This window comes from Budorcas taxicolor, chromosome 19 (assembly GCF_023091745.1).
Source record: "Budorcas taxicolor isolate Tak-1 chromosome 19, Takin1.1, whole genome shotgun sequence".
NCBI classification, from domain to species: domain Eukaryota; kingdom Metazoa; phylum Chordata; class Mammalia; order Artiodactyla; family Bovidae; genus Budorcas; species Budorcas taxicolor.
In genome coordinates this window covers 47,583,609-47,596,901 of record NC_068928.1, presented here as the reverse complement: position 1 = coordinate 47,596,901, position 13,293 = coordinate 47,583,609, and the positions used below count along the sequence as shown (strand labels likewise).

Here is a 13,293-nt window from a genome sequence, read left to right as displayed (position 1 = left end):
CTGTGAGGTAAGACCCCGGGGGTGGGGCTCTGTGAGAGCCTGAACCTGGGACACAGAGTCGTCTCATCTGGCACCGGCACCACTTTCCTGTTGGGGTCGGGGCCCCAAGAAGAATGCTACAGCCATTAGGACGGGGTTGTGGAGAGGCCGAGCTGCCAATCGGCAGCTTTGGTCGAGACAAGGGGCCGGCCCCCTCCCTAGGCAAGAGCCGAGGTGGAGGCAGGAGCATCGCTCACTGTCTTCAGAGGGCCCGGCTGGGGTGCCTGACGGGGGCCCCTGGGGGGCAAGGATGGAAACGGGCCCAGGCCCAACTGGCACCGTGCAACACACATTCCTGCAAAACCAGCTGCTTTCGTTTGCTCTTCTCTCTCGAGGCGTCCACCTGTAACAGTCTAGAATTGATATATATAAAAACCATCAAATATGATCTGAGATATAAATTAACAAGTACAAAGCCTCACATTACATGATGTGAAAAGGCTAAAAACAGCGATAGAAACTACATTCATAAAAGTGCATCGTCAACATACAACGAAGGCTTTGGCTTGTTCTGGTGCCCGTGGGGGAGTGGGCATGGCTGGCAATGAGCTGCCTGGCACAAATCCCCAGCTCCTTGGAGACACCCATCCCTGGGCACTGGCTTTTTTTTTTTCCCTCTTTTAACAACAACTCCCAAGGAAACTGGGTGTTGAGAGGGAGGAGCTCTAGCAATAGGCACATTTTGGAGGGGAGGGGCCGGAAGAAAGGACCAGCGCCCAGGCTGAGGTAAATAAGGCCAACTCTAAGCTGCTTGAAGATACTGGCTCCCTGACCCCTGCTGCCATTCCTCCCCCAGGGGAGCGAGAAGGGAAAGGGGCTGAGACCTCGTGGGGATGGGCGAGGCTGGCCACGGAGGAGCAGAGCTGGAGGTTCCAGACACAGGTGGTGGCATCACACAGGCTTTCCCTTCTACCAGGCAGAGCCCTGGGCTAGCAGGTCACAACCCGCAGACAGCCTGATACAACTCCCCGGCCTGTGGAGCGCTCCGCTCAGGGTAGCCAGCCGGCTCAGATGCCCTCACCGTATTGTCTGTCGTCTTCTCTGCTCCGGTGGGGGAACAGGTGCCAGCCAGGAGCACAAGGCCTGGGGCGATGACCCTCAGCTCTTTCCAAGCTGGCCCAAGGCCCCAGCCCACAGCAGGGGCACTCAGAGCCCAGAGGGCACACGAAGTCTCCAGTTTAGAAACTGGGTACAGCGTAAGAGTGACTCCAACTTGTAAAACACAGACAATTGCATTGACAAAACCGGGTCTCCCCTCGGGGGGGGTAGTTCCACATCTCAGGCCCCTGCTTGAGGGTGGGGGGGGGGGGGGCAGGGTCATGGGGGCAGGCAGGACAGGCTCCTCCTTCCCTGAATAAGGCAGCATAACAGTTGCTTCATTCATCTTTGGTAAAGGACAGGGGCTGGCAAAGCTGGCCTGGGGCTCCAGGGAGAGGGCCGCCCCGGCCTCTGCTCTCCATTGGCTGTGGGGTACTGGGCTTTACCTCAGGCTTGGGTGGGCTCATCCAGCCCAGAGATGCCCTGGTGGTCTCCAGACATGGGGAGGAGAAACAAAGTAACACTCTGAAAGAAAGTAACACTATTCAGACCCTTGTGTCCATCCTGTGCCCCAGACTCTCTGGGGTCTGGTGCTGATGGCCATGTCAAGACACAGCCCCAAGGGTGGGGCCCTGGATGCCTCGCACACTGTTCCAGCTCCTTCCCCCCTCCAGGCTGAGCTGAGGACGCTGGCGCTTCGGGTCTGGCAGGCTGGGGGCTCCCAGTCCGTGAGGCTGCAGCCACCCTCCCTGGCCCCGGGCCCCAGCAGCAAAACGGCACAGACAACGCTGGCTGGACTCAGCTCCGTGGTCCGTGGCCCTGCCTGGGAGAAGCAGCAACTTTGCTGAGCCCCCAGCAGCCCCTTGCCCATGCAGAAGGGGCGGCCAGCAGCAGTGTGGCCTTGAGAGCTCAGTACACGAGCTGTGCAAAGTGGTGTGTGAGCAGCTCCTCGGCCGAAGGTCTCTGGCGGGCCTCCACAAAAATGCGCCTCAGGAAGTCCCGGCCGTGCTCAGAGATGTGGGAGGGCAGCTGAGGGTTGGTGGGCTGGGTGGCGATCTTGAAAATGGCAGCCATGGCTTCATACTCTGCCCAAGGTGGTTTCTCTGTCAGCATCTCCACCACTGTGCAGCCCAGGCTCCTGGAGAGAGAGAACCCCTGTGTCACCCCGCAGCCAGCCCCAACCTCCCAGCCGCCCTGCACACTGCTGTGAAAGGAGCTGCCTTTCTCGAAACACACTGAGGCAGGATGGGCCAGGCTGGGGGCTAACACCCCTGAAGAGGGCGTCCACGGCCAGAAGAGTTTTCACAGCCCCGTCAACCTCGTCCACGTGGGCTTCATCAACCTGCACCCACCCAGCTGCTTCCTGATGTTGGGGGGAACCACTGAGCATGTGCAGAAAGTGCTCTGAAATAACGGTACTGGTTTCCTACTGCTGCTCTAACAGTGACCACGAACCCAGTGGCATAAAAAAGCAGCCTAAGTGTGTTACTGCTATGGAGGTCAGACATCTAAGGGCAGTCTCACTGGGCTGAAGTCAGTGGGCCAGTCACGACAGTTCCTCATGGAGGCTCTCAGAGGAAAGCCCATCTCCTGGCCTCTTCCCACTCCTAGAGGCTGCCTGCGTTCTCGGCTCATGGCTCCTTTCTTGTCTCACACCAACTTCTTGTTTCCTTTGTCACACCTCTTACTACTCACTCTAATCTCTTGCCTCTCTTTTATAAGGACCTTTATGAGTACTGGGCCCATCTGGATAATCCAGGATCATCTCATTTCAAAATTCTTAAAAATCACTCTGCAAAGGCCCTACTGCCACATAAGGTAACACTTACTCATCCCTTTGGGATTAGGCCATGGACATCTTCAGGGACCACTATTCCTCCCGCCACAGTAACATTCTAAGAGGAAGGGATGCTCTCATAACTTTCAGGACCTTTCAGAGGACGGACACAAAATTAGAGCAGCTGCAAGGCATTTGAGCACTAGTGGAGGGAGCCGAAGCCTACTACTGCTGCTTAGAGACCCATCCAGGCCTTCAGATGGGATCCGAGCTCTTTCAAGCATTTAGCAAACACCCCAGGGATGTTTACCATGACCTAAGTTCTCAGCAATAACAAACAGTTGCTGTTCAGAGTGAAAACACAACACATCTGCTGTGTGTATTGCTGCAGACCACCCCTGCCCACAGGGAGCCTGCAACCTGGCCTCGCTGGCCAGAGGCCACCCTCACTCTTGCCACACTGCAGAGCCCTCAGCCCCATTTCTAAGCTGGAACCACTACAGCCCAGACCGGGAGACGAGGGTCCCAGCATGTCCCCAGCACACTCACCACACGTCTGCCTTCCTTCCGTAGCCCTCACCACTGATCACCTCGGGGCTCATCCAGTAGGGAGTGCCAGTGACTGAGCGCATGCCCGTGCCGGACATGCAGATGGTTTGCAGGCGCTTGCTGGCCCCAAAGTCCCCCAGCTTCACATTCCCAGCAGAGTCTCGCAGGATGTTGGCTCCTAAGGCGTGAAAGGGCAGAGGCTGCAGCCCTAGACCCCTGGCACTTGCCACCATCCTCCTTCTGTCCCTCCCTCCCAGTCCAAAGGGCTGCTGGGTAGGATGGGGGCCTTGTGAGCTGGAATGAAACTGCACAGAGCAAACAGGCTAGTGGTAGGAGGCATCTGCCCTACAGCAGTGAACAATCACCACAGCCAGCATCTGCAGAGCCCTTCACTGTGTTTCCCCAAATCACTTAACTGATCTTCACACCAGTCCCCCAAGGAAGCCATTAGGGTTTCACTTTTCAGAAAGCTCACAACAACCAGGTGGAGAGTCCCTGAGTTCCCAGGTCATGGGGAGCCCAGAGCCTGCCCCGCTCACCCTTGATGTCCCGGTGAACAATCATGTTGCTGTGTAGGTAGGACATGCCTTCCAGTATCTGCCGGGTGTACTTCCGGGTCACGCTCTCTGTCAGAGCGCCGTAGGCCTTCAGCTGGTCTTTCACTGAACCCTAAAGCCACAGGAGTCAGAGGGGTCACTGCAGGAAGGAGGAGGGAAGGGGGCAAGGCTACTTCCAGCCCCCAGTGCTCACCGAGGGACTGAGGTCCAGTCCCCATCTGTGACAGGCCAGGCACTTGGCTAAGGGCTGTCAGTCAGCTTGGAGAAAAGTATGAGACGGCCCTTCCCTTAGGCCAGGGTGACCCAAACCCAGAAGGGAGGTCTGTGTGCTCCACGTAAAGGTAGTACCTACTGGACAGTGCAGCTGCCCTGTAAGCCTCAGGTCAGAAGAACCTGGGACAATTCTCACCCCACACCATCACTGCAGCTAGACGCAGGGCCTGCTGACTCCACGTCCTGCCCCTGCCTCGCCTTTCCCCTGGAGCCTCTGGTAACCAGACTCATGTCAAAGGGGCCCCTCGCCACAGCCCCAGTGCCATGACAGTCCCTCTCTTGCTGTCCGCCTGCATCACGGGGCACATACCCCTGGCATGTACTCCATGAAGATGGTCAGAGTCTTCTCGGCACGGTCCCGCAGGCAGCCATAGTACTGCACTATGCGCTCATGCTGCAAGTTCTTCAGCAACTGGATCTCGCACTCCAGAGCACTCACCTCCTGGGAAGGGGCCCAGTGTCACCGAGGCTGGCAGGCCTCAGCTCTACCTGCCTGGCGTCAGCTCAGCTTGCCCTAGCCAGTGGCCTCAGAGGAGCCCATCTGCCGCGGGAGCTTCGGCTGGAGAAAACGGGGAATGTCTCGACTGTCTGGCGCTTACCCACAATGCTGGCTAAGCCGTGGGACTGGGCACTCCCGTGCTGGAAGACAGCAGATGGTGGGGTGGGAGATGGGTTTGTGGGTGCAGTTAAGGAGTTCAGGTAACTGCTGAATTTGTCCACTCAAACTGGAGTGAAGGCCACAGCCCAAGCTAAGCTCCAAAGACAGGGTCCTTCCTGGCTCAGGGGCTGGGAGAGAGTGGCATCTGTCTGCTGAGGTGGGGGTTGGGGGGCAGGAGCTGCTCGTTGTGGCACTGGCCATCCAAACCAGTCTGGGTGGTTAGGTACTTTGACACCAACTAATCTCTCCCTAGGACCGGGGTAGATGGTAAAGGAGCTTGGGAGGAAGAATGATGGGAGAAACAACCTGTAGCATCTCAAGCAATTAGTCTGTGCAACAAGACAGGCATTTTGTCGAGAAGGAGGAATTGGAAGTCAGACCATAGGGAAGGCAGTACCTTGCTTGTCTCAGGACTGTCTGGGTCAAACTGCACCTGCTTGGAAGCAAGTTCTCGTCCGGTGTCCACGTCATAGCACAAATAGACCCTGCCAAAGGCACCCTGGCCTAGGAGCTTCCCCCGGCGCCAATTAATGGGGGCACTGGGAGCTACAGGAGAACAGAAGGAAAGAGCATCAGAGTTTACACACTTATTTCCCAACATCCTGCCTCACTGTCCGAAAGCCCGAGCTGCCCCTCACCCGGCATCATCACACCTCAGCACAGCATCTCCACCCTCACCTGGAACAGGCTCAGGGTCCTGGCCAATCAGACCTCAAGGCCCATGCCCTGAGAAGCACAGGACTGGCTAAAATCACGGGTAAATGCTTATCTGAACTGATTAAACACCTTCATACTTCCAAGGCCCCCAATAGCTCATTCTGTCAGGGAGTAAGGAGATCACTCTTCAATTTAAATGTGGAGAAACTAAAGGCCAGAGAGGAGTACCTCATCACGCAGTGGAGTGAGGACTAAGGTCCAGGGGGTCTGCGGCCCCTCAGGCTCTTCCCCTGGGTACGGATGGGCCAGGGCAGCCACCCGCCGAGCCCAACAGCCCATTGGACTCGCTGGCCCCCCGCCCTAAGCATCCCCTAGGCAGGCCCTCCCCAGCCAGGGCGCACTGCTCACACTTGGTGGGCACACTCCTCTCCTGCACAGAGAGGGCATTCTCGCTGTCAGCGCTCCGCAGGCGCCCACGGGGGTCCAGGTACTGCACCGCCAGGCCCAGGTTCTCGCCATTTGTACTCAGGGAGCGGCTCGAGGGCACCAGGGTGAACAGGTTGCCTTGATGACGCCGTATTCGGGGAAATGTTCTTCTGCCTGAAGGGGTGCAGGGGCCAGAGAAGAGCAAGTCAGAACCCTGAGCACAAGGCCAAATGTGCCAACCAGGTCATAACACCAGCTCCAGTCCATCCTCTCTTCCCTCCCACCTGACTCTGGCCAGAATGGCTGATGTCTCAAGCATCCTGAGGATCAGGACAAAAGTAGGAATCAGCAAGCAGCCAAGGGGTTTAGGGAAACCAGCCAAAGGGAAAGCGCAGGGCTGGCCCTCATGCCCCACAACACTGTGGGGCCAACCCATGGCTGCTCTCTGTTTTCCTTGGCATCGTAACCCTACACCTCTGTGGACGCTCCATTCCGTTTGCTGCCTGAGGCAGAAGAGGGCAGTGGAGAGTTGGCGCCTGGAGCACTCCGTGCCCTCAGACAAAGGACTGAGTTCCTGGAGGCAGTATCCATCTACAATACCATCCTCCTTTTGAGATCAGCCCTAGAATTTCCTTGGAAGGAATGATGCTAAAGCTGAAACTCCAGTACTTTGGCCACCGCATGCGAAGAGTTGACTCATTGGAAAAGACGCTGATGCTGGGAGGGATTGGGGGCAGGAGGAGAAGGGGACGACCGAGGATGAGATGGCTGGATGGCATCACTGACTCGATGGATGTGAGTCTGAGTGAACTCCGGGAGTTGGTGATGGACAGGGAGGTCTGGCGTGCTGTGATTCATGGGCTCGCAAAAGAGTCGGACACGACTGAGCGACTGAACTGAACTGAACTGAACTTTTTAAAAAACCCTGACTCTACTGCCTCAAGCCTGGATGCAGTTCCTCAGGAAACGTGGGGCCTGGAGTGCCTCGGCCGCCCCCTTCCAGTGGCTGTTCCTGCGGTGGCCAGCAGGGGGCAGCGTAGAGGCGCACTCACCATCGTTGTAGTCCTTGTGGTGCATGGACACGTGGTAGCGCCGGGGGTAGGTGCCACCTTTGACCCCTTTGTCATAGAGCGGAGTTTCCCGATCTGAGGAAGAGAGAGGGGTCACTGGCTGCCCGACAGGCCCTGGTGAGTGCCTCAGGGGAGCCTCCAGGTCACCTGAGACCTCAGAGCAGCAGGCCCCAGGAAGAGTAAATACAGCCCTGGCTTCTCTTCCCCCCTGAGCTGTCCAGGGCAGACACCTTGCAGTGCTCACCCACCCTCTGCAGAACTCACCCGAGAATTCCTGTCTGTTGTCTGGGAAGCTCTGGGCTCGCGACATTCGTGATTTCCGGAAGGATGGGCTAGAAAAACAAAATGAATCACATAGCAGATTTCAGGGTCCCTCCAAAGTAGCTCACCAGGTCAGAGGGCAGGATACCCAGACACACTGCTTTTTCTGACTCCTTTCCACACGTCATTATACAGTAGGAAGCAGAGTTCAAGAGAACTTTCCTATGCTTCCTTTCTCTTCACTAGTCTGAGGCCCACATCTGACAGGACCCTGCATAATGACGCCCTCCAGTGCTCCCGATTTCCACTGGGGGGCAGAGTGCTGTCTCTTACCCTTTCCTCCCACTCTGGTAACAGGAAGAATGCAAACGATCCCTTGCTCAGGGCAGTCATAAAAACAGTAATAACATCCAGGATCTTCCTTTCAGACTAATCATCACTATCCCCTCTTAGAGATATGGAAAACTGAGGAACAGAGAGGTTAATGGACTTGTCCAAAGCATTCGACTAACATTTGGTGGAGTTGGGTCTATATGGCTCCAGGTGCCATGAAGGGAAGGTAAAAGCTCTGACCTTCGGTTACGCTGGGCCCCAAGGAAGTAAGTCCAGGTCACTGAGTCTGACTCCCAAGGAGATGAAAACAAACCATTGGAGGGGGCCACAGGAAAAACTCAAGAATCAAGAGAGTCATCTTTACCAGCATCCACCTGAACGGTCCTTTTCCCTCATGTGTGAGTGCCTTTGGAGAAGATCAAAACTCAGAAACTCTCAAGGCAGTGGTGCAGGGACTGTCCTCTACTTCCCAACTGCCAGACTTTTTGTGGTCCTGTCCCACACCTCCCCTCCCTACCAGCGTGGCCACAAAACTCAGAAGAGAGTTCACAGCCACAGTTAGTCCCTGTCCTGGAAGAGCCCTCAGTTTGCAGCAACAACTCTGGGACTTTTACCAGTGCCTTCTTGCTCTTCTGCTTGGAAAGCCTAAAATAAGGCTTCAAATTGGATGCCAACAAGCAACTGTAACTGTGCTCTATGATGCCTGGAGGGAGACCACGCTCATCAGAGCACAGATCTGTTAGAAGAGACACAGTACAGACATGGCCAGGGTCAAAGGTGATTGTCTGTATGAGCAATTAATCAGTTCCACAAAGAGAAGAAAACCCTCCGAACTGTTCAGTGGCCTCTGACCACAGCCCTAAGCCCAGCCAGACATGGTCAAAATGTGCTCCTGGGCATGATGAGGTCAAAGAGAGAGACTGGCTGGATCAATGCCAAAGCCATCTCTAAACACCCCTGCTGACTGACGAACCAGCTCCACAGACTATGGGGTGTGTAAAGGACAGCACTTGTTCCCTCCCAAAGTGTAATAAGAACACAGCTGGTGCATAAGATTACACACCAAGCAGGCAGTGTGGTAAGCTAGGCAGTCTAGATTATTTTGTTTTCTGGTTTTTATACCCGTTTCTTTTTCCACCAGAAACACTTGGAGGAAAGAAAAAAATGAAATTAAACCTACAGGTAATAATTCAATCTTGTCCCCAAAACACCGAAGGTCCACTGCTTCTCAGTCCAGACCTCAGCAATGAGGCCAGGGTTACCATGTATTATGTGGGAAGTCAAAACACATAAAACGTGCTGGAAACAACGGAGCCAGCATTTCTCCATGTGAGCTGCTATTATGACCTATTACATCCATCTAATTATACAAACAGAACATTCTCCTGGTGTTTGGAAAATTAAGGAGAGGGCTCGGAATGCTAGCGAGAAGTTTCTTTCCCAAAAGCATGAGGTTCTAGCCATGGGCCTGCAGACCAGTGTCTAGTTCAGGGACACACACACTAGCTAACTCTATTTCCTTAGCTCATCAGTTCCAAAAATGCCTGTGCACCAACTCCCGAACTAGCCACAATCCCATACCTGTCTGCTGACCTGTCCAAGGACTGGCAGCTTCCCGACAAGGAGTTTTCAGCACTGCTCAGAGGATCCAGCATCTGCAAGGCAAGGCATACAGTAAAGACCCAGCCCCACCCCAGCCAGGTACCCAGCCAAGACCAGCAAACGGTCCTTTTTTTCCTCCCCAAATATGAAAGTGCCCTTTCTCTGCCTGGGCAGTGGGAAGAATGGTTAGGCAGGTACCGTTCTCCCCCACAGTCTGAAAGGCAAGTTTCCAGGAGTGAGAAAAATGCCTGGCTGGCATCCCAAGGCGCTCTGCCAGGACAGCAAAGCAGAGACGCTGCTTCTCTGGTTGGCATTTTCTTGGCTTGTGAATGCTGGAGCCTGGTGCTGGAGACGGTACTACCCTGCAGAGGCTTCCAGTGTGTGTGGGTAGGACGGTGATGCTTCTGTTTACACTCCATAATTTATAATTTACAAAGACAAGGAGTGTCCTCGTTTCACAGATGAGCCACTGCAGGTCTGGAAAGGGGAGGAGTATTGTCTGAAGTCACGAAACAAGTCAGTGCACAACTGACACAGAATACAAGTTTCCCAGTTCCTGGTTCTCAGGCAGGGCCAACAGGTACCTATGTGAGTTGAAACGTTTCGCTGGCCCTTGGTCAAATGCAGTAACAAAAAGCCTTCAGATTAGCCTTTTATCCAACTGATCTCCCTTTATTTTGCTTGGGGGCGGGGGGGCAGTGAAGGGGTGTGTTCGCTGTCAGAGAATTCATTATCTGAGATCCAAAGTCAAACATTACGTAGAGAAGCAGAGTATCAGAACTATGAGAATCCATGAACAACTTTCATAAAATTGGTTTCCAAGTCAAATGATCTCTTCCCATTTAATGCTGGAGACCATCTCACCCATAATTTCACCCGTATATTGTCATATGTGATTTTTTTTAAACTGCCAATCAAGGCAAATTAATTGCAAAGTAAAATCCCCAAAATCTTGCTAAGGAGATAAGATTTCCCCAAGTGGATAAAACCAACATGGGAAAGAATTGCTCCCAATCCAGAAAGTACATATTTGGCAAAGTTAGATCAGATAACGGAAGAGAGAACAAGCAAGAATAACAACATGACAGGTGTGATGAAGGAGAATACCAAAGGTTTAAGAGAGGCCACTGGAAAACACACTGAACCCCGTGAAGGTTTCTGTTTAAAATAAAAAAAGGACCCTCTTTTCGGGACTTGCCCTGGTGGTCCCGTGGTTAAGACTCCATGCTTTCGTTGCAGGGGACATGGGTTCGATCCCCAGTGGAACTATTATCCCATATGCCGCTCAGCCAAAAATAAACACCCTCTTCATGACAGTGCTGCAGAAGTCAAAGGGAAGGAAGTTATGCTGTATTAGCAAAATTTTGTTAGAAAAATCAAGCCAAAAAAAAAAAAAAAAAAAACCTAGCCTGAACCATGCTTTGTTCATTCTGAAAATTAGCAAATAGATGCAGCCATTGCTCAAATCTGATTAAAGAAAAAATAAAACAAACTTATCTTAGTTTCACTTTTCAAGAAAGTCCCAGTCGGATATTCTTTCACTACATACCATGCTGTTTTGGTCTCTGTTGAGTAGATTTATCTTGAATGGCCCATTACCAGCAGCAATTCTCTTCCGCTAAAGACGCGGGCACTGAAGAAGGACCTAGTCATTCCCCCGCTGCCACCTTCCACGGCCTCTCTCTAAAGGCCTCTCCTCACTACAAGTCTAATACTCCCATGCCTTCCAGGGCCATGAAGGTAACGTAAAGAAGTAAAAGGACCAGGATATAGGACCATGGGGAAGGAAAGAGAGCAAAGGCAATCAAACTCATTAACAATCTCTGAGGTTTTACACCCAAGTTACCCCTCGTACAGCTGATGTCCGGAAGCACTCTGGTTAGAGAAAAAGGAAAGGATGGTCAGTAAGATAACCAAGAGGGGACTCTGCAGATAAAAGCACTCTAGGTCACTGTTCTAAACATAAATTTATCTGGAAGGCAAGGCTACAGAAGAGAGCAGAAGCTGTATAAAAATGCTTCTCATAGCCTGTACAACTGAAACAATGCTGGAAAAGTCATAAGAATCAGTTTTAGGAAAAGTTGTAAGAATCAGTTTTTTTTTGGCAAAATCCCCCATGTGTTGGTGCTGGCCTTCTACTGGATGCTTTTACCTTTAAGAAATTTCTCCTTTCAAGATCAAATTCCAAAAGTTTAAAAGATGTGTCTTTTTCTTTGCAATCAAAGCAAGCTCACTGAAAAAACATTAGAATGAAGCCAGAGATCTCATTCTTGCTGAGTTTACTAAGCCAAAGTGACATTTTCATCAAGTGAGCCAGAAGTTTAAAAAGCTAACCATCAAAATGGGTAAGCTACTGTAGTGAACACACCCTAAGATGACCCCCCACCCCAACGCCCCTCCCCTCAGATGAGTCACAATCTTTCAGAACCCCATCACCTGAGTAAAGGTAGAACCTGTAATTCGCTTCTAGTCAATAGATCATAGCAAAGTGGATGGGATATTCATTCCCACAATTGTGTTTTACTACATCAGACTCCATCTTTGCAGACTGGAGCAAGAGACTCTCCTGGCAGCCTGGGAGTGAGAGGGCCACACCGCCGGGAGCTGCAGCTGGCTTGCAAGAGCTCAGAGGGGCCCCTGGCTGACAGCCAGCAAGAAAATAGGGGCCACCATGCTACAACCACAAGACACTGACCAACAACCATGTGGACCTAGAAGGGAACCCCAAGCTTCAGGAAGAAATACAGCCTGGCTGACACTTAACTGCAGCCTTGTGCGACCCTGAGCAGAGAACCCAATCAAGTTGTGCCTGTATCTTAGACCCCAGGAAACTGTAAACTAATAAATGTCTGCTGTTTGTGCTGCTAAGCCTGTGGTAGTTTTTACACAGCAACAGATAACTAATTTAGTTGTCTACTATCATAAAAGTTCACCCAAAGTAGCCAGTCCTACTTTGGACTGGTATACTCCCTACCTTTCATAAAGCAATAGCAAAACTAAAAGCTGGCTGATGGAAAAGAAAAAAAACGATCTGTGTGTTCAGGACTGGTCATACGTTCAGACTCTGCTGAAAGGACAGGTGGATTGTAAGGAGCACCCAGACAGCAGAGCGGTGTTCTGCAGCCTGCGTGAGACCAGTGAGAGGGCCGCAGAAGAGGGAAAGGCCGTCAGGCGCACGTCCAGCACCAAGGAGGCCAGGCAGCTTAGCTCCTGTCTCTGGTGGAAGTCACTCAGTCGTGTCCGACTCTTTGCGACCCCCATGGCCTATAGAGTCCATGGAATGCTCCAGACCAGAATACTGGAGTGGGTAGCTGTTCCCTTCTCCAGGGGATCTTCTCAACCCAGGGACTGAACCCAGGTCTCCCACATTTCGGGTGGATTCTTTACTAGTTGAGCCACAAGGGAAGCCCAAGAATACTGGAGTGGGTAGCCTATCCCTTCTTCAGTGGATCTTCCTGATCCAGGAATCAAACTGGGGTCTCCTGCATTGCAGGTGGATTCTTTACCAACTGAGCTATCAGGGAAACCCTGTCTTTGGTAGGAACTGATATTTGGCCCTTAGAAAGGAAACATCCATACCTGGGGAGGGCATGGTTTACAAAAGAGCTACTGGATGGGACTCAAGTCCCTCACTTGCACACCATGTCCACTGAGGACCCCCATTATAACCTTGGTCTGACACCTCCCAGGACACACACCCTCTATATATAACCCAGACTATACTCACGCACTGCTCGCTGGTCTCCGGTATGAACTCCCCCTCGCTGTTGATGCTGGTGTAGGAGCCCTGCCGGGCGATGCGCTGCTGCCGCTCGGGCACATAGCCAGGGGGAGGCGAGCTTCGGCCGGGGTTCTGGGAGCCTAGGGCACAGAAACAAGACCCTTGATGGGAGAGCCCAGGACCCACAGCCTGAGAGGAGCAGACACGGAGCCAGCTTGGACCCAGCATCTGCTTGGTGGTGGAGAGCCCGTTTGGCTCTCTGAACATCCTGGAAGAGAGGGTGGGCCTCCTCCTAGCAAAGCGCTGGGGTTGAGGGAAACTTCCTGAACCAG

At 52.9% G+C, this 13,293-nt stretch overlaps 1 protein-coding gene across 2 annotated transcripts in view; it reads right to left on the bottom strand.

Annotated features, from left to right (window-relative positions):
• Positions 1–347: 347 nt before the first annotated feature.
• The window catches only part of MAP3K3 (mitogen-activated protein kinase kinase kinase 3), a 59,641-nt gene continuing 46,695 nt past the window's right edge, over positions 348–13,293 (bottom strand). The window contains exons 7-16 of one of the 2 annotated variants that reach the window (XM_052657111.1): positions 12,968–13,101; positions 9,220–9,293; positions 7,309–7,376; positions 7,027–7,119; positions 5,957–6,148; positions 5,289–5,437; positions 4,544–4,675; positions 3,943–4,072; positions 3,404–3,581; positions 348–2,215 (exon numbers count right to left, since the gene is read on the bottom strand). In XM_052657111.1, the coding sequence (XP_052513071.1) occupies positions 1,987–2,215; positions 3,404–3,581; positions 3,943–4,072; positions 4,544–4,675; positions 5,289–5,437; positions 5,957–6,148; positions 7,027–7,119; positions 7,309–7,376; positions 9,220–9,293; positions 12,968–13,101 (1,379 nt within the window). In that variant the 3' untranslated portion in view covers positions 348–1,986. The remainder of the gene's footprint in view (positions 2,216–3,403; positions 3,582–3,942; positions 4,073–4,543; positions 4,676–5,288; positions 5,438–5,956; positions 6,149–7,026; positions 7,120–7,308; positions 7,377–9,219; positions 9,294–12,967; positions 13,102–13,293) is intronic. The other variant, XM_052657112.1, reaches the window with a different exon arrangement.